General features: G+C 44.3%; 1 protein-coding gene across 1 annotated transcript in view; it reads right to left on the minus strand.

The window, feature by feature from the left end:
- The window catches only part of LOC144160560 (serine palmitoyltransferase 1-like), a 35,816-nt gene that overhangs the window by 8,225 nt on the left and 2,325 nt on the right, over positions 1-25,266 (minus strand). The window contains exons 3-9 of the mRNA XM_077691818.1: positions 23,621-23,715; positions 17,845-18,011; positions 12,542-12,674; positions 10,947-11,087; positions 10,209-10,395; positions 6,608-6,703; positions 2,520-2,616 (exon numbers count right to left, since the gene is read on the minus strand). Coding sequence (XP_077547944.1) covers positions 2,520-2,616; positions 6,608-6,703; positions 10,209-10,395; positions 10,947-11,087; positions 12,542-12,674; positions 17,845-18,011; positions 23,621-23,715 — 916 coding nt within the window. The remainder of the gene's footprint in view (positions 1-2,519; positions 2,617-6,607; positions 6,704-10,208; positions 10,396-10,946; positions 11,088-12,541; positions 12,675-17,844; positions 18,012-23,620; positions 23,716-25,266) is intronic.

Here is a 25,266-nt window from a genome sequence, read left to right on the forward strand (position 1 = left end):
GTATAAGCAGCATTGAGACCATAATTGGCCCAAGTGCGCTATAATAACCTTGGCAAAATAATATAATATAATAAACATAATAATATAATAAACACGGCAAACCAGCTTTTCAGTGCCACAAAAAGAATGCTGCCTTGCCAAAAAAGCTCCAGTTAGGTGTTAATGTACAACGCTAGTCAAGTTTGTCATTTTCCCATCCATCCTACATAAAAAAAAAAGACCTCACAAGTTTAACAAAAGGGTAAATATTGCACATCATTTGATGAAAAAAAAAAAACAGGGACTCTGACAGTGAGCAGTCACACGACAATTAATGCAAGCAATCAGTTTCCAAATTTACAGCATAGAATCTGCAGGAATTACTACTTGCAGAATCATATAAGAGTCTGCATCTTAACACTTTCCAGCCCATGGGAGAAGCAGTGATTTTGGGTAGTCCAGCAAATAATCCTTTCCAGGTCGCAAAAAATATATGTAAGATATGTCTGATATCAAAATGTAGAAGGGTGAATTTCCTTTGAAATGCAAATTGCTTCAAACAAGAATATTAGTGAAAAAAAAAAAAAGGAAAAAGCTGCACAGAAAAATCTTGTAAAAAAAAAAAAAAAAACGGTGTTCCTTTACACAGAAATAAACGCAAAAATGCGAAGACATGCATTTTGTGCTCATATCAGCCGTGAAAAACTTCAGCGAATACAAAATGCGTAACTAGACTTTCTTGACTTAAATAAAAAGGTAACCCTAGTGGGTTTCATGCCCCTGGAGAAAGCAGTTCCTCAAACTTGTGAAACATAGGTTGGCCGCACATGCATCGCAGAAAACGTTGGTTTTCAGCTCCAATCATTTTTGTTCATAGCGCAATTTATAGTTTCCATACTTTAGCATTTTCTGGGGCTTGTATTGAACAGGGGTATCAGGCTCCTCCCTGGTTTTATGCACTCTCCCAGTCCACATAAAAATCTGATAAATTAAATCTGTCCTCGGAATCAGTGCTGCTAATATCATTCGAAAATTCGCGTGTAGGCTCGTAGCAATCGCTAGCAATGCGGTGTTTCAACGTTGCGGTCACGCGTGATGTTGACGCCATTGTTGTATTTTCATAGCGCCCGTTAAGACTCCAGTGGCACTTTAACTCTCTCGTGACCACGCCATAGGCCATCGTTCACGGGTGAACGATGATTTTAAAACCTCCCGCAAAAACTAATAACGTCACTATTCGGACAACTGACGTCACCTGGTGTGTTCATTGGAAACCCATATTCCAGTTTCATTGCCGTTTGTTTACATTTCGCGTGGGTAAATGGCGTCGCGAATGAAATTTGAACCCAAGGTAACAGCGAGTTGGTCGAAAATGGCGTCCTGTTTCACTGCGCGCTCTGCAAAGGTGGACAACGGTTTCAGGGACTTCGGCCACTGCTGCTGCTGATTTTCTTCACCCCAGCAGAACTGATGACTCAAGCAATGGTGTGGATTCTTCAGATTTTATTTCTGATAAAAACTCTCCCATTTAACAGCCTCAGCCTTCGACAGGTGCTGCCAGGCAAGGTTCGTTTCGGACTTCGCGCTGTATTTATAAACAAATCGTGCCTAATATCTCATGACTGTGCCATTACTTTCATGTGTAAGGTCTGGACAACGTGCAACGGGGATATTTTGCCAAATGCACCGCGCCGTATCGTGTCATCACCTTCAAGACAGCCTGGCGCTCGTGTGAAATTAGCGCCACAGAGCGACGCGCACTGCTTCTCAAGAGTGCTGAATTTTTTTTCTTGGTTTTTACCACTGCAGTGATAAAGATTTTGTGTGAGAACATACAAAAGCATGCTTGGATGCACATTTTAGAGAGAGACAGTGACTCTCGAGTGGCTTCACGGAGTCGAACAGCCATCAGGGCCACTACGTTGGCGAGCCCACAAAAATCCACTTGGTGTTCAGCATTGATGTATATACTGAATCATACCCTAGGAACGTAGGAAGATTTGTATATCTTAGAATTCCTAAAATAATTTTTAGGCTCAGTAAATACACCTATTTGTGCTGTGTGTATACTTTTCTTGTGCACTTTTTTGTTTCGTTGACCAATCACCTGTCAATAATTACACCTTTCACAAAACTGCTGTTATGTGTTTGAAATAGAAATCTATACGCTACAATTTCATGCATAGCAATGCTAAATGTGTAGAGTAGCTCAAGAGAAAAAAAAAGTTTTCTGGAAGCACTCAAAATTGGCCATTTTTTTGCGGTCACGAGAGTTAAAACATCAACGCGGCACAAAAAAACAGAAGCAAAGAGGATGTAAGTGTCCACTACTGAGTAGATGGTGCCAGCTCTCAGAGCGCACTCAGAAAGCGCCAAATTCGAATGGCAAAATGTCAAAATTTGAACTTGAAAGCATCGATAAACTCCTATCGATTTGAATAGGTGTGGGCAGGAAAGTGTTAAGAGGTGTGCGCAAGTTGTACACCAAGACATCCAGCTCCAGGAAGAAAATCTTTCGGCATTACATGTAGAGTAATTACCAGGGTGAGAAGACAGGTGGTCGATGGCCTGCAAGGAGACGGATGCCTGCAAGGGCGGCAGCGACGCTGAGAAGCAGTAGCCTAGGCCCGATAGCCGCTGCATGTGCGAGTGCAAGAGAAAAAAAAGAAAAGGGAATACAGATGTTACCATCGCCACTAGTAAGTCAATGTGCTACGCCAAGTGAGACTCCACTATGATTGGTGATATGCACTGACAGTTGTGAACCAGAAAAGATTCATCGTAAGTAGCGCTAGAGACAGGACACAGAAGAGAAGACACACACGACGGTGCTAACTCGCAACTGACTTTATTAGGCGTAAACACAAATATATACTCTGAAAGAAAGAACACGTGCCCAGGTCAACCCCGAAAATGCAGTTTGATAAACACAAAGGTCACAGGATTACGATTCGAAAAAACACACAAGATTACACTGCACATAGTCAACAACCAACCAGCAAAACATCTAAGTTACTGCATTTGACAAGAACAGAAATTCCTTTTCATGAAGTGCCACCGACGCGTGGCTGACACACTTATCATCGTGCTTTCTTATATAAAAAGCTTCGATTACCTCACGTGTCAATTGGTGCTTATGTTGCCACAACACGCTGGTGTTTTCAAAAAGTGGACAGCATTGCGCCTGGGTCTTATCTTTGTGGGTCGTGCAATGTCGAGTGATATGTGCATGAGGGTTTTTGCACATATCCGTTTTGATCCGTTTTTGATCTCGAATTCGGACAGCCTTGTAGAATTTTTGAGTTCGAACAACCCCGGCACGTGCCAAATGTTCAGCATAGATGTTGAAGATTTGTATTACTCTATTCCTCATGATGAACTGATGAACAGTGTGAAGAGGTGCATTACCGAGGAAAATGATGAAACGCGGTTTGCGAGTAATTGCGGTGTTCCTATAAGTGGTTTTCTCGAAATCCTGTCTTTTTACTTACAGTCCACCTTTGTAGAGTGGAACGGGGGGTTGCATTTGCAGAAAACTGGAATATGTATAGGTTCCAGGGTGGCTCCCGTCCTCAGCAATATTTTCCGGAGTGCAATTGACAGATATATACAGCAAAACCTGTGTGGGTTGGCTTTCAAAATAGTGAGATAGGTGGATGACTTTCTTGTGTTTGTGGAGAACTGTGATGTTTCGCGCCAAGCCGTTGATGTGCTTAAATTGTTTAAAGAGTACAGTCTTGGACTTAATTTCACGTGTGAGCTTGCGACAAAGGGATGCCTACAATTCCTTGATTTGCGCTTACATTTGAAACCAGGGCATGTCTGCTGGGAGTAATGCCCTAGATCTGTGAAACCACTTCTAAATTTCAGTTCAGGGCACTCCAAATTGGTTAAAAGTGGAATAGCCTTTTCTGTGTTAAGGTCTGCGGTGTTTAAGTCCTGTTTGCATAAAACTGAAAATAGTTTCCAGGCACAAATTACCAGGCTGGACGCCTCCGGTTTTCCGGAGCACATAATGCACAAGACGGTCCAGACGTTAATTAAAGTAGTGGGTGCGGCAGCGCAATCTAGGAAAGATGGGCTTGGGGCAGAAAAAATGAAAACTGCTGTGGTTCCGTATATCCACCGTTTATCACATGGTTTGAAGAATGTTGCCGGGCATTTCGGGGTTAGAGTCCTTTTTTCCACTCCGAATAAGCTTGGTAAGTTGTATAACATGGTGGAAATAAGGTTGTCTGGTCAGAAGTCTGACAGATATTGCAATGTTAAGCATGCTTCGCCTTTTGTCCCGTGCAAGACAGGAATTGTGTACTCATTGCCATTATCATGTGACAACGTTTATATCGGCCAATCAGGCAGATGCATCAATGTTCGTCTGATGGAACACCGGAGTTCACTCAAAAACAACCCTCATGCACATATCACTCGACATTGCGCGACCCACAAAGATAAGACCCAGGCGCAATGCTGTCCACTTTTTGAAAACACCAGCGTGTTGTGGCAACATAAGCACCAATTGACACGCGAGGTAATCGAAGCTTTTTATATAGAAAGCACGATGATAAGTGTGTCAGCCACGCGTCGGTGGCACTTCATGAACAGGAATTTCTGTTCTTGTCAAATGCATTAACTTAGATGTTTTGCTGGTTGGTTGTTGACTATGTGCAGTGTAATCTTGTGTGTTTTTTCGAATCGTAATCCTGTGACCTTTGTGTTTATCAAACTGCATTTTCGGGGTTGACCTGGGCACGTGTTCTTTCTTTCAGAGTATATATTTGTGTTTACGCCTAATAAAGTCAGTTGCGAGTTAGTGCCGTCGTGTGTGTCTTCTATTCTGTGTCCCGTCTCTAGCGCTACTTACGATGAATCAAAACCAACTAGCCCAACTGTCAATTTTATTGAACCAGAAAAGAACATAGCTATGTAAATGTAATGAAACCCTATGGTAATTATTTGCACGCAGTTATTAAACCTCACTATAACGAACGTCAGCAGAGCAAATAGTTCGGGTATGATGAAGTAAATCGGAAGCAGCAAAATGTTCTACGTCACCACACATTGCAAAATTTAAGATCCGAGTGCGGTGACTGTCTATGATGAAAACGGAACAAGTGTAGGATAACACAGTTTAGGCTGGTTAGCAACAGTTCACCCGACATTACAACCTCACTACTAACCTGTTCAGTTTTGCAACGGTTGCTTTTTTACATAAAAGCATAAGAAAGCCCAAGGAAATAGACAAGCCGGCTCGTCAGCTGCTAGCCACAGTTACTTGATATCATCACCAGCCTATCTACGCCCACTGCAGGGCAAAGGCCTCTCCCGTTATTCTCGAATTACCCCGGTCCTGTGCTAACTCACAACGGCAGCACCCCTACCCAACTTTCTGCTGCCCCCTGCAACGCTTGCCTTCTCTAGGGATCCACTCTGTTACCCTCAATGACCGATGGTTATCTTGCCTTTGTATTACATGCCCCGCCCACGTCCATTTCCTCTTCTTAATTTCTACTAAAATGTCCTTAACAAGCGTTTGCTCCCTGACCCACTCCGCTCTCTTCTTGTCCCTTAGTGTTACACCTATCATCTTCCGTTCCACTACTTGATATAGGAGTTGCAAAACCCCCCATTGGCCCCACACACCAAAAAGCGGCCCTGCAATTGGTCTGCTGCTTTGATTTTTCTGTAAAGTGTCACTATCTGTTGGTGGCAAAATGAACTACACAACATGCTTCGCTGTTGCACCACTGTGTAGCATGGCCTAGCCCAACAACCTGGGCAAAAAATGGTACTTGGGTGCTTGTTGTTTGCCCATTGTCGTCTGCTACACACCATCTGCTGTCTTCCTTCCCGCAGCGAAAAAGAAAGTTAAAAATCGTTTCAACAGCCTTATGCAAGCTTCAAAGGATTATTTCAATTCAATTCAATTCAATTTTTATTTAACATCACACGATGTAGGGAGGTACGGGCAAAAAGCCATAACGAGGCTTGACTGGGCCCGTACCCCCGGCTTTGCAAACAGTACAAGGTTACACGCGATACATTATTAGCACGTCTGCGGTACAGTGCATAAAAGAATACAGATTCGGATTCCGAAACAGAAGAAAAAAAAAAATCTATACAGTCCGATTGCTGAAATAGGGTGAACACATACAGGGAAAAATGCGCAACTTAATCTGTACGATTTTCAGCAATATACATAATAACTGACTCAGCAAAGTCAGTTGACTCAGGAGCCACTTGAACAGCTACTGGATTAGTTTTGGCGAACGGTGTGCTGTAAGCCAAGCAACAACTCCAAATTTCGTACCTATGTTGTCCCGGAGTGCCCGCACAAGCGCCAATTGATCAAGGCAGTTTTAAAAACAATTGCAACATACATAAAAAACAGAGTCAAGAGGGCAATGAATAACTTATGAAAGTGCAAAAACAAAGAATTAAAACAAAGCTGAACGTGAAACTGTCAGTTTGCATAATTACTATGTTTTTCTGGATAGTGCATGCGGTGGCCGCGGTCGCACCACCGTAGCACGATCCAAAGTGGGGGGGGGGGTCCAGGTGCGGGCTGTTTTTTTTTAAGTGAAGCTTCGTAACCGACTATATCAAAGATCTCTGGTCCGCTGCCACCCACCTGGTGGTCCACCACGAAGCTGGTGCCGCAGCAGAAGCCACCGTAGGAGCCCACCGCATGCTCCAAGGTGGCGCACATGAGGTCAATCTCGTTACTCTGCCATTGGGACAAGAACACAGGGAATCATACAGCAGTCAATAAACAAGATGCCTTATCAGCAGCAGACAAAGACACTGCAATGCTAGCCAACACCCAAAACATTTCATTCATATCACAAGATAACCAGTAGCACCGAGGGGAAGGAAGGGGGGGGGGGGATTTTCTGTGACCCAGTTCTGTCTCAATAACCAAAACTTAACAAAGAAACCATATAAGAAGAACTACACAGAATAGTTTAGGTTCACGACTGCGACAGCAGAAAATGTGCGAAATGCTGAAAAAGGACAAATTTTTTGGTTGCACAGTGGAACCCCGATAATTTTGACTTTCAAGAGACTGCTGAAAGCGTCGTATGTCCGAGATGTCATATAATAGGTGTATGGGCAAATGCCACTTAGTAGACGGTCTCACGCGACAGGTGGGCATTCTTGCATAACTTGCGAACCCCTAGTTGAAATCCCAAGCTTCTAAAGGCACCCGTCTCACTATGCATAGCACAAGATGGCTATGCATAGTTTGTTTATCAAGGCGCTAACAGTTCCAATACCCACACGACACAATTTACTTCCGAAATCTCTTCACGACACCCTAAAGCTCCCTCCTGCTAGCACCCGCCTGCTTGCATGATTCTGTTCAGCAAGTGGTTGGGCCCACCGTGGACTGTTTACCTTTGCCCATCAAACAGCGGTAAACGGGGGTTAAGAAATAAAGCTGGGAAAAATGCCGGTTTATCCTCGCTAGTGTTCGTTGTATGAAGCGGACCGCGCAAACCACTTTGAGAATACACTTTCCCAAAAAGAGAAAATAGTTAAAAAAAAAAATGATTATGAAGACAAATAATTCAGGAATTGAAGTAAAAAAAAAAAAAAAAACCCAAGGGTTTCACAGTGCAAGAAACTAGGTGAAAAGTAAGGGCAAGAACGCATCCGTATACTATTTATAAAAACTTTTTAACACGTAAGCATGGTTTCGAAACTTCCCCCAAAACCCATCCATAATGCGTTACATGATGCATATACATGGGTATCCATGTATATGCATTGTATAAATAAAATTTATGCAATGTATAGGCATTCATGAGTTACATACAGGTACAGTAATACCTCGTTAACTCGAAGTAGTAAAAACCGGGAAATATTTCGAGATAAGCGGATGTTCGAGATAAGCAAAGTTGCATGAATTGCCATGAAATATCCAGTTCTTTGCACAAAAAGCGCTACTACTTAGCAGCTCTTTAACACCAGCTTTGAATCTTGCTTTTCATAAAGGTTTTAAAGAGAAAAACAACATACAGGAGACGTTCACGGGCTGGGTTTTGTAGCACTGCAATTTTACTTAGCAGAAAAGAACTGCGTAACGCTGGTCTGCTTTGCGGCCGCACTCGGGCCTATAGTAAGAAATCCTCTAGCTGCTTGACGGAGTTGACGCATTACATTAGCCGATCTTCCCCGCCGCTGCGCTCAACCTTATTTCGCAGCAAGCGCAGCAAATTCCCCATTTCGGCATATGTCGGCACCTCTCAAGGAGGTTCGTCATCATCGCCCCCGTCTTCGCCGTCCTTTTGGCTTCCGTGCTAGCACCCCCATTGCTTGGAAGCGCTCCGTGGATGCCATGACGGGTATTCCTACAGCTTGCTTGTAGGCTTTCCGGATGATGCACTGGAGCTTCTCTATTTCTGCTCTTTTGAAGTTCAGAAAAGGAGCCACGTATATGATGCGACGGAAGCCAAAATTATTGTGTCTGATTCCAAGACAGCAATAAGAAACTTCCTGGCGGGACGAATATCCCGGCCAGCGGCCAAAATTCTTTCTACGTTTATTGGCGACAGATGCAGGCATGTTCGCCTTGTATGGACACCAGCGCACTCGTCCCTGCCGGGGAATGAACTGGCTCACGAGGCAGCCCGAGATTTCGGCAACCAGGCTGACCTCGACGGAGACATCGGGCCTACGTTCACGGGGAGCAGAGACAGGCTGGCCACGTACAGGGAGATCTCGCACCACTACAGGTTGAGTCGCCTCAAGTAACCTGCACCACACTCTTCCCTCAACAGATGGCAGTCGGTTGCGTGGAGACGAATACAGTCGAACACCTTCCCCAACCCTGTTCTCTACAACCGATATTACCCAGACACGTATTCCGACAGATGCAAGTGGTGTGCAGACAAAGCCACCCTACAACACATCATATGGGCATGCCCACAGAAACCTCGTTCCCCTAATAGAGCATTAAACATCAGGACTCAGGAGCAATGGGAGGCCGCCTTGCTCAGCTCTCACCCCGACGTACAACAACTACTCGTCCAGCTGGCGGAAGATGCCGCTAGGGCCCACGGGCTCATGGCCGCCATCTAACGGGGAAGGCTAGGTGACTTCCTCCCTGTCACCCCCTTCCTTCTACCAGTTTGGGCTCAAATAAAGTTCCTTCTCTCTCTCTCTCTCTCTCGCCGTCCTTTTGTGGCTATTTCAACGATTTCGGCGTCCGTAAGTTCTCCTGTCACGCGCACGTCCTGCGGTGCCTCTGCGCATGTCTCTACCGTCACATGACGCACCACGAAGTCGACATGCCTCCAGGCTCAGACTTCACGTTTAAGGAAAACATCGGCTTTGTGATAGTCGCGGCTAAACGAGAAAGAAATCGAGGGGCTTATGCGCGGCAGCATCGTGCGAATCTGGTGAAACGGTACGCGGCAGCGAAATCTTAGTTCCCCTCTGTCAAGATTTCGAGATATCCGCAGTTTGACCCAAAAATACTTCGAAATAAAGGGCACCAAATACATAGGACGTATAGGAAATGGTTCGGTGCCGCGGAAAATTTCGACTTAGCCGATTTTTCGAGATATCCGAGTTCGACTTAACGAGGTATTACTGTATATGTATATACATATATGTATACATGAGTTACGTATGGATACATACGTATCGGGTTGCACAAAGTGTTTAATAAAAGGCCCTTTCTATTGTAGAAATCCTTAGGATCTCCAAGACCGACATATATAGACTTGTGTGGAGCCCCTGAAAAAAATTAGCAGTGTAAGCGCTTAGCTCGGCTATGCCAGTGTGGCGGAAGTAGTACACCTTGCTCTGTGAAGCCAGCAGACCCATCTGAATGGCATAGTTGACATCTTCATCCCTGGAGTGGCAGCAACACGAATGTGACGGCTTCAATGAGGATTGCAAAAGTCCATAGGATCTCCAAGACCGACATACATAGACTTGTGTGGAGACCCTGAAAAAAATGCTTATACACTATCCCACAATTCTGCCTCTGAAGTTTCTACAATTTCTTCAGAACACAGAAATCGCAACAAACCGTATCCTTTTAAGAAATTTATTTACTTGCATCTTTTTTTAATCGCAGAAAGTGACGCACGCACTGCCCCAGAAAAACATTTGCCCATCCTTATAAAGAATGCACATTACATTACAAAGTCTGCAAACTTTGACGCTACAACACCATCTTCAAAGCAAACGCAAGGAGGCCGACACTGCGCGATACTCACGGGCACGTCGAAGTGCTCTCGCACGCCCCGGCCCGTGCGGCCCAGCACGGCAAAAGAGCATGTCTCGTCGATGAACAGCCGCATCTGGAACTTCCGGCGCAGCTTCACCAGTTCAGGAAGGGGGCAGATGTCGCCCCGGCTGGCGTAGATGCCCTCCACGATAAGGAAGCGGCGCGTCACGCGAGCCCTGGGCAAGATACAGACAGAGACGCTCCTGTATTTTCCACTGTAGAATTTGCGCCTATGGAGGAGTATCACCCCATATAGGTTGTATTCACTGGCGAGGCACGCATGCAGGCAACCATGTGAGTGCGCCATCACTGGTTACGTCGGGCTCCGCGGGATGGCGGTACTTGTCCGTGCTAAGCACATGTTGTGTGTTGGACGATACAAACTTTACCCCACCGAATGCAAAGTAATTCTTTGACTCCAATGTGAGTGCGATTAATAACATCTCTGTTGACCCCACCATGGAGAATCGGGTCGAAATGGAGCAGATGACGCACACTGCCGTTTCTTTTCCTGCGGCGTGCGGGCTTAGTGGCACAAGCTACGCCATGCCCATGGAGCTTCGGCCATGCCCATGGCCGTTTCCAGTGTTGCCAAGCAAAGAAACTGACAGCTAAACTTTTCAGTGAATACCATCTATGCCAATAAACTCGACATAACAGACAGATTTATAATTATGCAAGCAGTCCTTACAAGACACACTGCATGGTAATCCATTCCCGTACTTACTTTTTCGGATCGGCAATGTCACGGTCTTGCTGCTCCAGCAGTAGTCGCTCCAGGTCCTCAACATCATTGTGGCGGAAGTAGTACACCTTGCTCCGTGAAGCCAGCAGACCCATCTGAATGGCATAGTTGACATCTTCATCCCTGGAGTGGCAGCAACGCAGACGTGACGGCTTTAATGAGAATAGTAATAATCACAATAATAATATGTTTATCTTTCTAATGCTATGTAAATTTGCGGGCCTGCTGAGGCCACAGAAGTCTTGAAGGGCAGTGCCCGGCAGTAGGCTGAACCAAGGCCTATTACTTTGGCATTACAATAAAACAAAACTTAAGAAGGAAGATGAGGAGAAACAATGAGAAAACGAATGTCGGTCAGTAGAAAAGTTCAAACAGACATTTCTTATTAAATTTCGGCTTTTGAGGGAGAAAACTTCATCGAGTAATCGATTCATTGTATGCGAAACATAAAAAGCTCGAACATGTGTTCGAGCTTTTACAAACTAGATTTACAAACTAGATATGGGGAATGTTCCCCATATCTAGTTTGTGTCCTCTGCAAAAACTACGGTACCGCGTGCCCATGAACCACCCGTAACACCACCACCGCGGCACAAATAGTCGTCATCAACAGCCTATTCAGGTCCAGATGAAGAAATGGACGTGGGCAGGGCATGTATTGCGAAGGCAAGATAACCATTGGTCATTAAGGGTAACAGAGTGGATCCCTAGAGAAGGCAAGCGTGGCAGGGGGCAGCAGAAAGTTAGGTGGGCAGATGAAATCAAGAAGTTTGCGGGGATAAATTAATTCTAATTAAAATTAAATTAAATTAAAATTAATTTAATTAAAGTAGGCCTGTTTAGAAGATAAGTTTTTTTTTCGAAATGAGTCAAGTCCACCCACAGACTTTCAGAAAACGGTGAAACTTTGTTGAGGGATCTAAACACAACGTCATCAAAGCTATTATGTGATATACTTTACATGTTAGAGGAAGTTTATGGCCACAAGTAATTAAAAATTAAGTAGTTATTTATTTGGTTCTTAATTTTTTAGTTATTTACAAATATCTTAAATAAATAATTCATCCTGCCTGACAGTCTGAGCTGTCAGGTGGGAACTCGCAAGGAGGCTGCCATGTTGGTTACGTGATGTCAAACCAAAAGCAACACTCCCATCGGGACAATGGATTAGGCTCTGGATTAGAATCTGGCTCATTTTTTATACGAACTATGATCTCCGTTCATGTTTGAAGGGCATTATCTGACCTATTTAGTTGTAACCTGTTTTTAGGGGGAGTTGCAGAGCTTTTTTTTTTTTGTCACTACAGTTTTTTCTGATTTAGTTTTGATTCCTGGATTTGACTCATTTCGGAGAAGAAAAAAAAATAAATAAATAAAAAACAAACCTCTGATGCTTGTTTGAGCACAACTGCACAGGGAAGCATCTAATTTTTGCTTCCACTTGTGAATAAGATTATGTAGTCGCTGATGTAACGATCTGAACCAGTGCAGTTGGACTTGTGTCACACTGAAGGGGCAGCCCACGGAAGACCACTTGGACGAGCAGTTCTATAATGCCAGCAGGGTACGGCACTCACGCAAAGATGATGTCGCCCTGCTTGGCATAGGCAGGGATGGCGCTCGAGATGGTGGAGAAGCCGTAAGAGTACAGGCACGCCTCCTCCACGGCCATGAACTCGGCCAGCCGGCTCTCCAGCTCCAGGTGGATGTCTGCGGCCACAAGCAACCACGCACACACTGACGCACACGCAGGAGGACACTGGAGAGGAAGTCACACTTGAAGCCCAACAATGGCGACGCGCTGGAGGATAGGCACGGCAGTTAACCCTGAGAAAGCTAACCCTGAGATCGAGCAAGCAGACATACAGACCACCATTCTTAGCATTGCACAAGCAGTTTTTAAAGCGAAAGCTTTTTTAGTGGGACTGATTGCAATCTGTCAAAAAAACTAACACATTTCCCCATAGGCCAGTTGGTCGACCGAAAATCTCCAGTACGATCTTTAGGCACACAGCGTGTGCATGAAACCAGGTTTCCATAGCGTCGAAACAGTTAGTATTTGAAAATCCCGAAAGAGGAATGGTTCTAAATAAGACAATACATGCATTGATCATGAAGAAGCACTACAATAGTATACCTTTATCTCGTAAACCACGCATCGATATACATTTATATCGTTGGTCGATGCGTTTACTTAGTGGGCAAAAAATCGTCGCGTGGGTTCGTTCATTCTTTGGTGATTGGGTCTTTGAGGGTTTGATGATCGAGCGATGGTTGTAAGCACTTTTAGCGAAAGTTTTGACACACGTCTGACGCAGTTTTGATGTTACAAAGCTTTCACGTTTCTCTCAGCTTTACTTAGGAGGGGATGATAACTTTTTATCCATACTTGTCCAATGCCCCACTAGATTACAAGCCGTAAGTTGGTATGGTGGCTAGAGTCCACGACAGTGTCATCCTCTTCCCGAGATCTGATTTGCAACGTTTATATACATCCCTGGCTTACTGATTCATGTGCAGGTAGTGCAGTTTCCTTGACAGTACACTACTTGTAATACATATCGCATTAACCGGTGTTTGTGACGCTGCCGATTCTAGTTTATCGAAATGCTACAAGCCAAGAGGAATCACTCTTGTACTTCACAACAGTTCGTTAAACTTGTGCACAAAGCCCAGCCATTTTGGTTTCTTGATCGCCAAACAAGTTATGGTAGAATGGTTGCGATTCTGCCTCAGGCAGTCGTGTCACAGGTTGTGATTGCCAGTTCTATCAAGCCTGTTTGTTTCATTTTCCAAGTCTGAGCTAAAAGTGTGAACACATGCAAACACATAAACTTAAAAACAGGTTGTCCACTGTAAAAGATGCCTAATAAGCACCAGCACAAGAACAAATAAATGTTTTTTGGTAACCAGTGAATCAGTGTTGAATACAGTTTGGGTACTGCGCACACAACGTCGTCAGTATAAATTAGGGGTGCGCAAATACACGAATACTCGAATACGAATCGACTAGTCAAACACAGTTATATCGAACTCGGAAAAAAAAAACACCTATCAGTTCAATATATGGGATAATGCGATATAAGCAAGCTAAGGAATTGGACGTCATAAAAAGCACATAGCATTTATAAAAGCACCTTATTGGTGAAACTGCGTTACTTTTGCACAAAAGTTTTGTATCTTCCGGTTGAGCAGCATCGCAGCCTGAGACAGTACGCGCTTTTCTCCACACTGTCAAAAGGGTTAAAACAGATGAGGCCACAAACTTTCACATTTGCGAAGAAGCACCAGACTAGTGCGAGTGCACCAATCACTTTGGATGTTGTGGGCAAAATATCGGCGTTGTGCCCCCTTTCACTTGCGCTTGGCTCGATGTAGGCAATGTGGTCTTTCGAACTCTCCCGTGGTCGTGACACCATCATTCACACTTGCAAACTCGCCAACCACTGATCCCGCAACGGCGTCTGGAAATTCTTAGAGCTCGCTCCACACTGAGGCAACAATGACAGGTGGCTTTGCTGCACTCTTAACGAGTTTCAGTCATCACCGGAACGCACAAGCCGGCAGATTTGAAGCATAACCTACTTTGACAAGGTGTTCTCAGAAATCGCGTGCCTGATGGGGACATCCAACTTCTCACCAAGTTCGACTCGATTTACGATCGGCAGCTTCACGGCGAAGGGCAAATGCAGTCGCTTCGTGCTAGCTACAGCCACTAAATAAGCCTTTATTTAGTGACACTAGCGATAGCCACCACAGCTACACTGCCCACAAAGAGCCCACAAAGCGGAAATGACGCAAACATAACGAATTAAAAAGGTAAAAGAAGCATGGCAGGAGGGAAGGGATCATTTTTTGCAAGGGAGAGGAAAGAGCCACCCGCTTCCCATGAGTGGCCGGGCTAAACCACTTTGAGGAGTGTGCTGGTGGAATTTCTCCTGTGCCCCCAGGAAAAGCCAACTTTGGGGCACTTCTGCGGCATTTGACGTTCGATATATCGGTTCTCGCTGGTATGGTTGTTCGATGTGAGCGTAGCCTTTGCTATACATTCTCATTGTAAATGTACTGTGTCCAGAGATAGTCAGGGGTGCAACAGGGTCCGTAGGTTTGGGAGCACTTCTGGGAGCAGGCAAAAGTGCCTTTTGTAGCAGGCTTGGAGCTGCCACAAAGGCATTTTCGGAGCAGGTTTGGCGCAACCAGAAATGCCCTTTCAAGCACGCGTAACACCATTTCACAGCATTATGGTGCCTCCCTAATCTCCCTACAAGCTGCTGTGTAAGTCCCCTGCGAAGTACCTTTTATCTGTCTGCTATTTCATGTGCCCACCCTGCACTAGAACCTATGCTGAACCAGGAACGCAGTCCTTGCACTATATCTAGAGGTTTACAAAATGCGGTGTAATCTACCTTCGGCCCTAGTGAGCGCGCTGCTTTATCACCGTTCGAAGGCCAAACCTCACGCGCAATGTTGAAAGAGATCAGATAACAGGCCTTGCTTCGTGTCCTGTAAACAACAGTGTTTATGCGATCCCACGGAGGCACTCCGTAAAACAAGGTGTTTGCTTGCATTTTTCTATCGAACAGCGGTTTCAGTGTGCGCGAAGCTGAACATGGCTTTGTCTTCGCCCGTCACAGAGTTGTGAGATTCGATGAACCTGCACCGCAGACTACGTAACTAGAGCGTGTCAGAAGGCACTATTGATGGTGGACCATCCTTCGCTAAGCAAAGCTAACCCCAAAGTTGAATTGAATTGAATTGAAGTGTTCTTTTTTAAATAAAGAAAAAACGGAGGTTGTCCCGGCGTTTCACAGGGAGTTTATTTCAAGTTCCAAGTTCATTTCCGTTTCAAGTTCACAGGCGAAAATGAGCAGTTACCTCAAAACAAAAGCGCACCAAATTAACAAGCGAGAGCAAAGCGTCCAAGACCCTGCTTGTACCACACGTGCAGCAACGGACAGTTGCGGGCAGCACTGCTAGGATCGCCAAAAATGGGCGACTATATTGATGTTCACTTCCAATTAACTACAGCCTTTCATGGGAATATTATTCTATCTGTTTGCGATGAGACACAAAAACCTTTCACTTTTTTGTTCATTTTCTATTGATTGTGGCGCGGCGGCCGACACCGGCAAACACAGCCGTGCAAATGCAACGCACAGAAATTCAAACAGACGGCGTGTAGTGCCTGTGGCCTTACGGCTAAGCCAAAGCCACATTTCATAGCCTCTCATAGCCTTGATGAAACCGAAAACACGATGTTTCAGCCAAGTTTTCGGGCACTGGGCACCATGGCGGTCGTACCTCGCGCCTGCATTGTACTACAATTCAGGCGCCCCGGCGTAGGACGGCGCTGATAAACAAGTTTGGCACAACCGGGGCAGTTCAGTGCAGGATGGCGGGTAAGCAAGTGTGGCGCTCCATGGCGCAAATGGCGCAGCTGTTCCACCCTGGATAGTTTGATATAAAGGATAATTTGATGCAAACAAGTTCGATATACTCTGGTTTGACTGCAGTATCTCCGCGAATAACTCGATTTGCGAATCGAATTTCCGCTATTCGGTTTTTCGAATAGTCAAGTCGATTTTCTGAATGTGCCCAATTCTGCGAAAGCGGGAGATATCGGCACACGCTAATGCACTGCTGGTACACAGCCTGTTAGGCAAGTTTCATTCAAATTGCACTTTCGACGACTGTGCCTTGCAGAGGCAGTAAATTCTATCCGCTGCACGGAGCAATTTGAGATTGCGCGACAAGATATTTCCTTCATGCCGTTGCCATCAACTTGGCCTCCATTTTGCATACTGCGACTGGATGTTTACATGTTATGGCAGCTTCCGGTAAAGCAATCGGCGCCACTTTCATGGTCTTTGAAAGCCCCTCTGTTAATATAAAATCAAAAGCGGTTCTGGCTTTTTTTAACGCAGTTGGTGTATGTTTATTGCATGCTTTTTTTTTGTTTTTTAGACCAAAGGGAATAGCGCAGGCTCGTGCACAACGACCGTAATGCGAGCTTTCCGTCCGCAACGTATCGTTCATGCTCCCGATGTACTTCCGAAGTAGTGCCTTATTGTGCCGCGCCTTCACGTCATATTGTTCATGCCTGCAAAGTGCTCACTTTGGAGTTACGAGGTGCTGTCTAGTCGTTGCCTATGATTGCGTTACAGCACCTCCAGCGCAGGTAATATTCTTTTCTTTTTCTTTTTTCGAATGCGTATCGGGTCAGCTTCGGATTACTTTAGTACCGCCACATAATGGTTTGTCGACTGGACTGCTGTGACTTGAGAGTTGAAAAGCGCGTTCTTCGGGTTGAAAAAGAACGTCATGGACTCCCAAACATGCAAAGTACAGTAAAACCTCGCTACAAGAGACACTCAAGGGATCCAGAAAACATGTCTCTTGTAACCAAGGTCTCTTGTAAGCAATTTTTCTAACATGGTGAACATAGGAAATCCGACCAAACAGTCTTCGTTCAAATGTCTCTTATAACCAAGTGTCTCTTGTACCGAGGTTTTACCGCAGCTTCTGTTATTACACAAAACCTATGAAAAATCAAGGCCTGTAAAAAAAATTGACATTTCATATTCGATTCGAAAGTTACTTTTGGGTATTCACACACCCCTAATATAAATGCCAAAAGTCACAAATTAAACAAAAAACAAACAAGCTTGTAAAGCTAATTCTGCAATGACATGTTGAAACTCAAAATAGATACGACCAAGTTGCAACCTAAAACTACATAGTAATAAGTTAGTTGCTGCCCCACGGTCTTAGTAATTCCGCTTCACTGCTTACAGCCGACTGACAGACCAATGGGCAGGTCGGTTGGATATTTGAATGGTCTTCAGTTGTCCCACACTCATCGTCATGGAGGTCCACTCACCGACAGTGCCGAAGAATCCACGAGGGCCGCATGACCCGACGCCGTATCGTCGGAGACCCCCAATGGCTGCATTCTCGGCCCCTTCAAGCTCAGCCATGCCCAGGTAGTTGTGGCTGGCCAGGTTGAGGCAGGAGCGGCCGTCGACAACCACCCGCTTGCCCACCTTGCTGCAGTGAGCCAAAAAAACATGAGAAAAGGAAACAATGCGGCATTAGGTAGGAAGAAAATAATGTACACATTGGCGCAAAGGATAACAGCATTAGAACGCAGTCACCTCCTCGTTCGAACTCTAACAGCTCACAATAAGCATAGGTTGCTTGAGGCACAAACTTGTAGTGCAATAGAAATATGAGAAGGGTAGCGAAAAATTTCACAATACTATTTTCATCATAAAAACAATTTGGTTATTACCAGTTACATTTAATATACTGATGAAGATGACTAGTGCAAATCGATAAATCGTTTGATTGATTGTAGGGTTTAACCCGCCGACACTATGCAGGCGATGAGGCACGCCGTAGTGGAGGGCGCCAGATTAATTTTGACCTCTTGGGAATCTGTTATGTGGGCCAAAATATTGTTTTTCCCCCAATCGTCATGATTTATCGCCGTCTCGTAGTGATTGTATCTCCAAAATCTCGGCAATAAATCATTTACAAACATACATTCGCTCTCTTGCGCCTGATAGAACATAGGTTTTTAGCAAACAAAAACCTAAATCATGGCAGCTGTGGTGCTGACCTCAAGGACATGTGTTCAATTCTCGGCCGCGGCGGCCACTTTTCTGATGGAGGCGAAAAGCAAAGACACCCATATGTTCGAGATTTCGGCGCACGTTAAAAATCCCCAGGTGGTCAAAGTTAATCCGAAGCCCTCCACTACAGTGCACTTCATCGCCTCTGTTGCGTCGGCGCGTTAAACCCTACAATTAAAAAAAAAAATAACAATAAAAGCACTGACCTGAATAAAGGTAACTTAATTCAAGCAAAGAATGACAAAAAATGTTTTAACCTAGCAGGGACTGAAACCCTGCCAACTGGTGACACAGCACAAAAAGGCGCCTCAAAATAAATGACCGGCGTCGTTTCTTGATGAAGCATTTCCCATAAAAGTAGGCCGCACTCTCAAATGCTCCCGAAGAATTGCGCATGCGTGCAGTTTACTGACCCGGTGGCCAGACAGTGTAGCATGTGTCAGAGGCTGTGCACTCTGTTCGTTTTTTAAATCCCCCCTGTACAATACAAAAAAAAAAGAAAAAAAAAGAAAAGGAAGCAGCTGCCAGCTTCTGCTAATAAAAACACAAACCACATAACGAAAACAGTTGCATTCGTCTCGTTGCTCTTACTCTTACTTTCGGACCTTACAGAATGCATAGCAAATTTCAATGCAGAGAATGGCACAGAGCGGCTGACCAGCACTTGCAATGTTCGCTTTACGATGCCCTTATCACCATAACGCACTGCTCAATGCAGTGCCATCGCAGTCTTCTTGACTGCCAGACAAAAGATAAACATCAGTATCTAAATCATCTTTATTGGAAGATGATTAAAAAGACGGAAATCTTTATATGGGCTCGCGAGCCAGCTACGCATGCGTCGCCAACACCAGACGCTCTGTTTTCACTCAAAAATCACACTCCTGTCGTAGGAAAGCATGAAATCGCCCAGTAAGTGCTTCCATCTGGTGGGCAATGCACAAACAATGCCGTAGACAAATGTCTCTGGTCCTAAACACTCGAGAGGAGCACTTATGCTGCTAGGACTTGTCCGAAACATTGAAGGGGTTAAAGGCAAAGACAGTAATAAGAGTATTTCATTTAAAAGATCTGATGTTTTATAAAGTGCCCTCAGCGCTTGCCTCGCAGGAAACGATGCTTTATTCACTGAGAAATTAATTTCCACAAATTTCAATTCTCCAGGTAGATTGTGTGTTCCGTGATGTCAGCAATGATGTATTCATAGCAGGTACCTTAAACAAAGGTTAGCATGCTGACTAAGGCTACTGCAAATGGGGAAAGGCATCTTTTGTTGACTTGTTTAGTCTCCGCCTTCCTAGATCGCACAATGATTCCACTGCTATATCGCTGTCCGCACTCACTTTGTTTCTGACCGAATCTGTACCCGTATTTTTATTACGGTTGATAGTAATTGTTTCATGAAACATTCAGAATGCTTGAAAAGCAGAGTTGCATAAGTGGCGATGTCGCTTATGCCAGTTGGCTAGAGTCTTGTCGGACAAGCCCAACAAGCCCCACGGCTGTGAAGCCTTGGATGCATAGTGCACGCCGTATGCACTAGTGCTTGTATACTTGTTCGTTCATAATTTTTGTTGTCTCGCCTGTCATTCTTACAGCTTTAAAAGGATCCCGGGCCATCTCCACTAACGAGAAACCTGGTGAGGGGCGAAACATGCAGTGTATAAGTGTTCTTGGTGCCTTGGCATTTTCGCCTACTGAGATGAAACCGTTGGGGGGCACAGGTATACAGCTTTGCTGTAAAAGTCTCTTGCCTTTGAAGCACGAAGCTCTCTAGCGTGAGGCGTAAGCGAGTGTCCCGGTGTTTTTTTAGTACGTGTTACAAAGCGCTCCAGCGTGAGGCGTAAAGAAGCGTCCTAGTGTTTAGAATTTCTAGTACGCATTACGTTTTAGCGCGAGGCGTAAATGAGTTTTCCGGTGTTCTGGTACCGTGACTACACGAGACGAATGGCGATTACGACGACAACGACAGGAGACGCCAACAGCACCAGCCCTAAGGGGCTTCAACCCCTAAAAGACAGTCCACTAAATTTAAGCGCAAATAGCTGGTTCTGCGAACTTATAATCCCAGTTTAATTTGCGATGAATTTCGTCGGCCTCAGCCAATCGCAACAGGCTGCCCATAATACATCACGAGTTCAGTGCAAAAAATTAGCTAGGGTGTCGCATGGCTATTGTCTATTTTCCTCATTACACAGATTTTTTTTCAGTGAAGTTTGCGTTAAAAGTGGTGTCAGTGTCATTCTAACGAGGCGATCTATCGAGTAAACCAAACTTGCATTTTGTCTTCACGGCCCCTTTAAACAGGACAGGTGTGCTTAATTTTCAGAGCTCAGTTACGCCTAAAATGTCACCTTTTTTTTTCCAGAAATTCTCATTACGGGGCAGCTTGCTTAGAGTTGTAAAAATAGAACCCAGTTGGCACAAAAAAAAAGAAAAAGTAGCCAAAGTGATCATTGCCTCATAGTGCCGTACTAATATATAATAAGGGGAAATCTGGTGCCACTGTCTAGGGGAGCCACGATTCAGCGAGCGTTCTGTCATGTACCGGGCAGGCACGTTCCACTTGTCCTTGGCATGGCTTATCAACCGTCTGAAAAGTTGTCTGTGGCTTCAAAAAAAAAAAAAAAAGTAGCAGTTTTTTTGTAAAAGATATTTAAATGTGGTTAATTAATATAAAAACTGAATTTCAAAAAGGTTTATTTGTTAAGGATTATTTAGAAGTTTTATGCAGGACAAACGAGAAAAAAATGTTACAGTTGTTAATTTCGGCTGCAAAGAGACTTCGGTGCAAAGAGAAGCCTTGTCGCTAGTCAAGTCAAGTAGGCGAGGAACGTCGCTTGCTGCTATGGTGGTGCTTTCCGTATAGTATATATTAGTATCAATATATATTAGTATCAATATACATTAGTATATATTAGTATGCATTGAACGAAGCAGCAAAATCCTAGTGTGATTCCAAGACAGCTGGAATGTGCCCATTTTTTAACGCCTGCAGGTAATGTTTGTCAGGGAATCTTCACATTTTGTACAGAAAGTGAAAATAAGACAAACCCGCTAGCCCGCAATAAACTGCAGTGTCACCATAATTGAACCAGGCACCAGCTACCAAGACAGTGAATCAAAATTATTGACATACTGCTTTTACTAGGCAAGTGCAATCCCAATCCCCTCTCACGGCTACCCTTCCCCCTCCCCCACCAGGATACAGAGAAAAAAAAGAAAAGGGGACCTTATATGTGCTGTCAAACATTGCCCGCCAACACAGCAGGCAAGATAACCATCTGAAATGCGTGCTTTGCGACTGACAGCTTCCTGACAATCTCCCTCTGAATTTAATCGCGCACTCTCCTCTCGCTCGCCCTCTAAGGCAGGACATCCCCGTATAGCAAAGGGTTTCCTGGCTAGCATTACTGTCGACCGAATCACACCTAGCAGTGAAAAATGGGAACCAGCGCCCAGCACTCTTGCTATTAGTACATCAGTGCAGCATACTAAGATCACTCATAGGCAAGTTGCCAGTAAAAAGTAACAGTGTTACAGTTACCCAAGCCAAAAAAGGAACTCGGTTACAGTTTTCAAAAGTAACTTTTTACAGTTACTGCAAAAAAGTGAAGTTGTTACTTTTCCGTTGCTGTGTAAAACTAAGTAATAAATCACAAACCAAATGATACTTATATAATAGAAACATATGAAGCGTCTAGGTAATCAAAGTTGCATATGGTGAAACCTTCGAGGAAGGGAACCTGAAAGGGGCTACACTCAAGCCCAACACCAACAATCGTTGTGCATGCCTCATTTTTTCACATCAACTTCTTTGTTGATGCATCCTTAGTGCCATTAGGGGTGCCCTGTCCTCGGTGTGACCCTCTGCGGTGGTCTCCCTTTACAAGGGCAGGCCAGTTTCCTCCTTGACAGAGATCCAAATGCCAGTTTCTTTTTTTTTTTCTTGTTCTCCCTCGACTTAAGACGAAGCAAAAGTTCTAAAGGGGTACTGACACCAATTTTCGGTGTAAATATTATCACACAGTTCGCTTCCTTTACTCGACAAAACACGCTGGCTGAAACCAGTTGCCTGTGACGCGTGGAACATGCTTCAATTTGATCCCATTTATGAACATCAGCACATGGACATCAGTGTGACATCGCCCAGTGGTGAGGAAAAGAAGTGACATAGCCATGAGCTTCTAACACTTGTCAGAAACTCGCGACACATCACTTCACACATGCTGTGCGGCAAGTGGCGGCTGGGCGCTGGCATGTTCATAAACTGATACACGTAACTAAAGCTACAGGTATAACTGCTGCCCAGAAAGGCCCTCTTGCCAAAAATAAAGTTCCACACGCGGGAAAGGAGCCGATAATAAAGACCCGAAATTGCTCACTGCGTTGGAATCGTACAGAAACTGGCGCACCAAAGAATTAAGCCAGGCGAAACAGTCCTATTACTATAACACCACCTTCGATTCTTGCAAAGGTGATTCTTGAAAGCTGTGGAACAAAATTAAATTGAAATGAAATTGTTGTCAATGAAAAGGACTTAACTGGAGATGATATTTGCAATGCTTCTACCAACTATTTTATTTTTCGTCAGCATGAAGACATGCCTGATACATTGGATGACTCTCGTTTGCTTTATAGCGACAAGACCATTTTTCTAAATCCCACAACGAACTCTGAGATGATTACAATTTTTTAAAGTTAAAAATAGCAGATCTCGCACGGATGATCTTCAGATAAAACTAATAAAGTATGTGATGGACATCTTATCCCCCTTGCCTGCTATCGTTTTCAACATGTGCCTTGATTTTGGAGTATTTCCGTCTCTTATGCAGATAGCCAAAGTATCAGCTCTTCATATAAAAAGGCGACAGACCCTGTCTGATATTGCACAGTAATACATGTATCGTAATCAGCGAAGTAAGTCTGCTCAGGTTGAGCTGCAGTATTTCTCCTCCAAAGGTGAAACGAAGCCAAACCCCATCCAGAGAATGCAGGCGTTGATTGATGTCTGTCACTCACCTGCTGATTATTCTTGGGTTTGCAACGTAGTCGCTGGGAGGGGTGGCCGAGACCAGGGGCTCCGGTTTCCACTCAGCAATAAGTTCCTCTTTCTCCTGAAATGCAACCCAAAGGATGGTAGGTGAACAACGGCAGCTGGGAACATGAATCAACGTTATACCTGTGCCACACGTGCATGAACAGTGACAGTAAGTGCTCAAGACCTTAAAAATCCGAATGACATTATTTGGGCGGTCCATGCCACATTCCGAAACGCAAAGGCATTAAATGTGTACGGCATGATGATGATAATGCCCAAAAAGAGAAATAAATGCACTCATATTTTAGAAGTTTTCAACGTAGAGAAGAACGTCTTAGAAGAAGAGCTGAAAATGTTTTCTGTGAAACAACACGTTATGCGAAATAGTGTTTTCTAAAAAATGGTGGGAGCCGTTTCTAAAAGTACCTTCAGCAGCTGCCATCAACTGCCCGCGGTAGCCAAGTTCAAAAAATTCAAAATGAGGAGTAGCATGATGTTCTGCCCTCTGCCTCTGTTTTAGTGAACTTCGTCTTCTTCAGAACTCTGCCACAAAAAAGGGAACAAAAAATCCTATTATTTTGGAGTTCAGCTACGTTTCCGCGTCAACACTCTGGTGCTGAGAGTTTCGTTAGTTTCATTTGGTGCCCATCGCGTTTGAGAGTATGCATATTTAAGGAATTCGTGAAGGCGAATGAGTTGTGTGGAACTCCTTACACCAAAAATGACATTAGAGCAAACGGTATGAGATTTTTGCATGTAGCAGTGAATTAATGGCATTAGAACTGAAGGCATTAAGCACTTAATGTCATTCTTTGTGTACGTGTGGCACAGGTATTGATTTTTATGCACTCGTAATAAATCGACGCTAAAGGCAAAACTAAGCGTCTGTCTCTACAGGAAGCCTAATCAGTGTGTACTTGTTCGTCACCAAAAGCTGATTCCGATGCTTGAAGCTACTCCACCAGTTTTCGTGTTAGTTAGAGACTTGAACTTAAAACTTTTAAATTTACCAGGTACATTTATGATATGCTTATCATTCTGTACAGTGTCAAAATTTCATAGGCAACAGCAGCACCCCTACCCAGGCCTCTGCAGCTGTGACCAACAAAATTTTGACAAAGACTGTACACCTTTTTTATTTTTTTTAGCTGTCTCAAGTAAGTTCTCGAATTAATTGAGCAGAATACCTCACTTCAATGCTACTAGTCTGTGTTTTCACAATTTTCTAACTTACAATTTACTAGAAATGACTGCAGTCATTTGAAAGATGCATGCAGAAGGTTTACGGTTGAAAAATGGTGCTGCGTATTCCCTGGCATAGAACTGTGAAAATTAATTTGCTTTGCCTCCAATGTGCCTCGTCTATCCACACAAATTTGCGCATTTTGTGACATGTTGTGTAAATTTTAAACGTATGTGTCGGGTTGTTTTATTTTAAACACTATGCAACGCGTGCCTTTTGTTACATACTTGGAATGTACAGCCTCCCAAATTTTTAATAATATAGCGGGAGCGACGACCGATCGGCATTATCACGGAGTTCACCGGTGTTATAATAGGCGAGAGTACGCACACAGAACTATCTTCTGTGTGGAGCGCTGCCTGCTCCACTGTTCTTTTTAGGTTA

Source organism: Haemaphysalis longicornis, unplaced genomic scaffold, assembly GCF_048455015.1.
Source record: "Haemaphysalis longicornis isolate Haplotype H1 unplaced genomic scaffold, Haemaphysalis longicornis Haplotype H1 scaffold_106, whole genome shotgun sequence".
NCBI lineage: Eukaryota > Metazoa > Arthropoda > Arachnida > Ixodida > Ixodidae > Haemaphysalis > Haemaphysalis longicornis.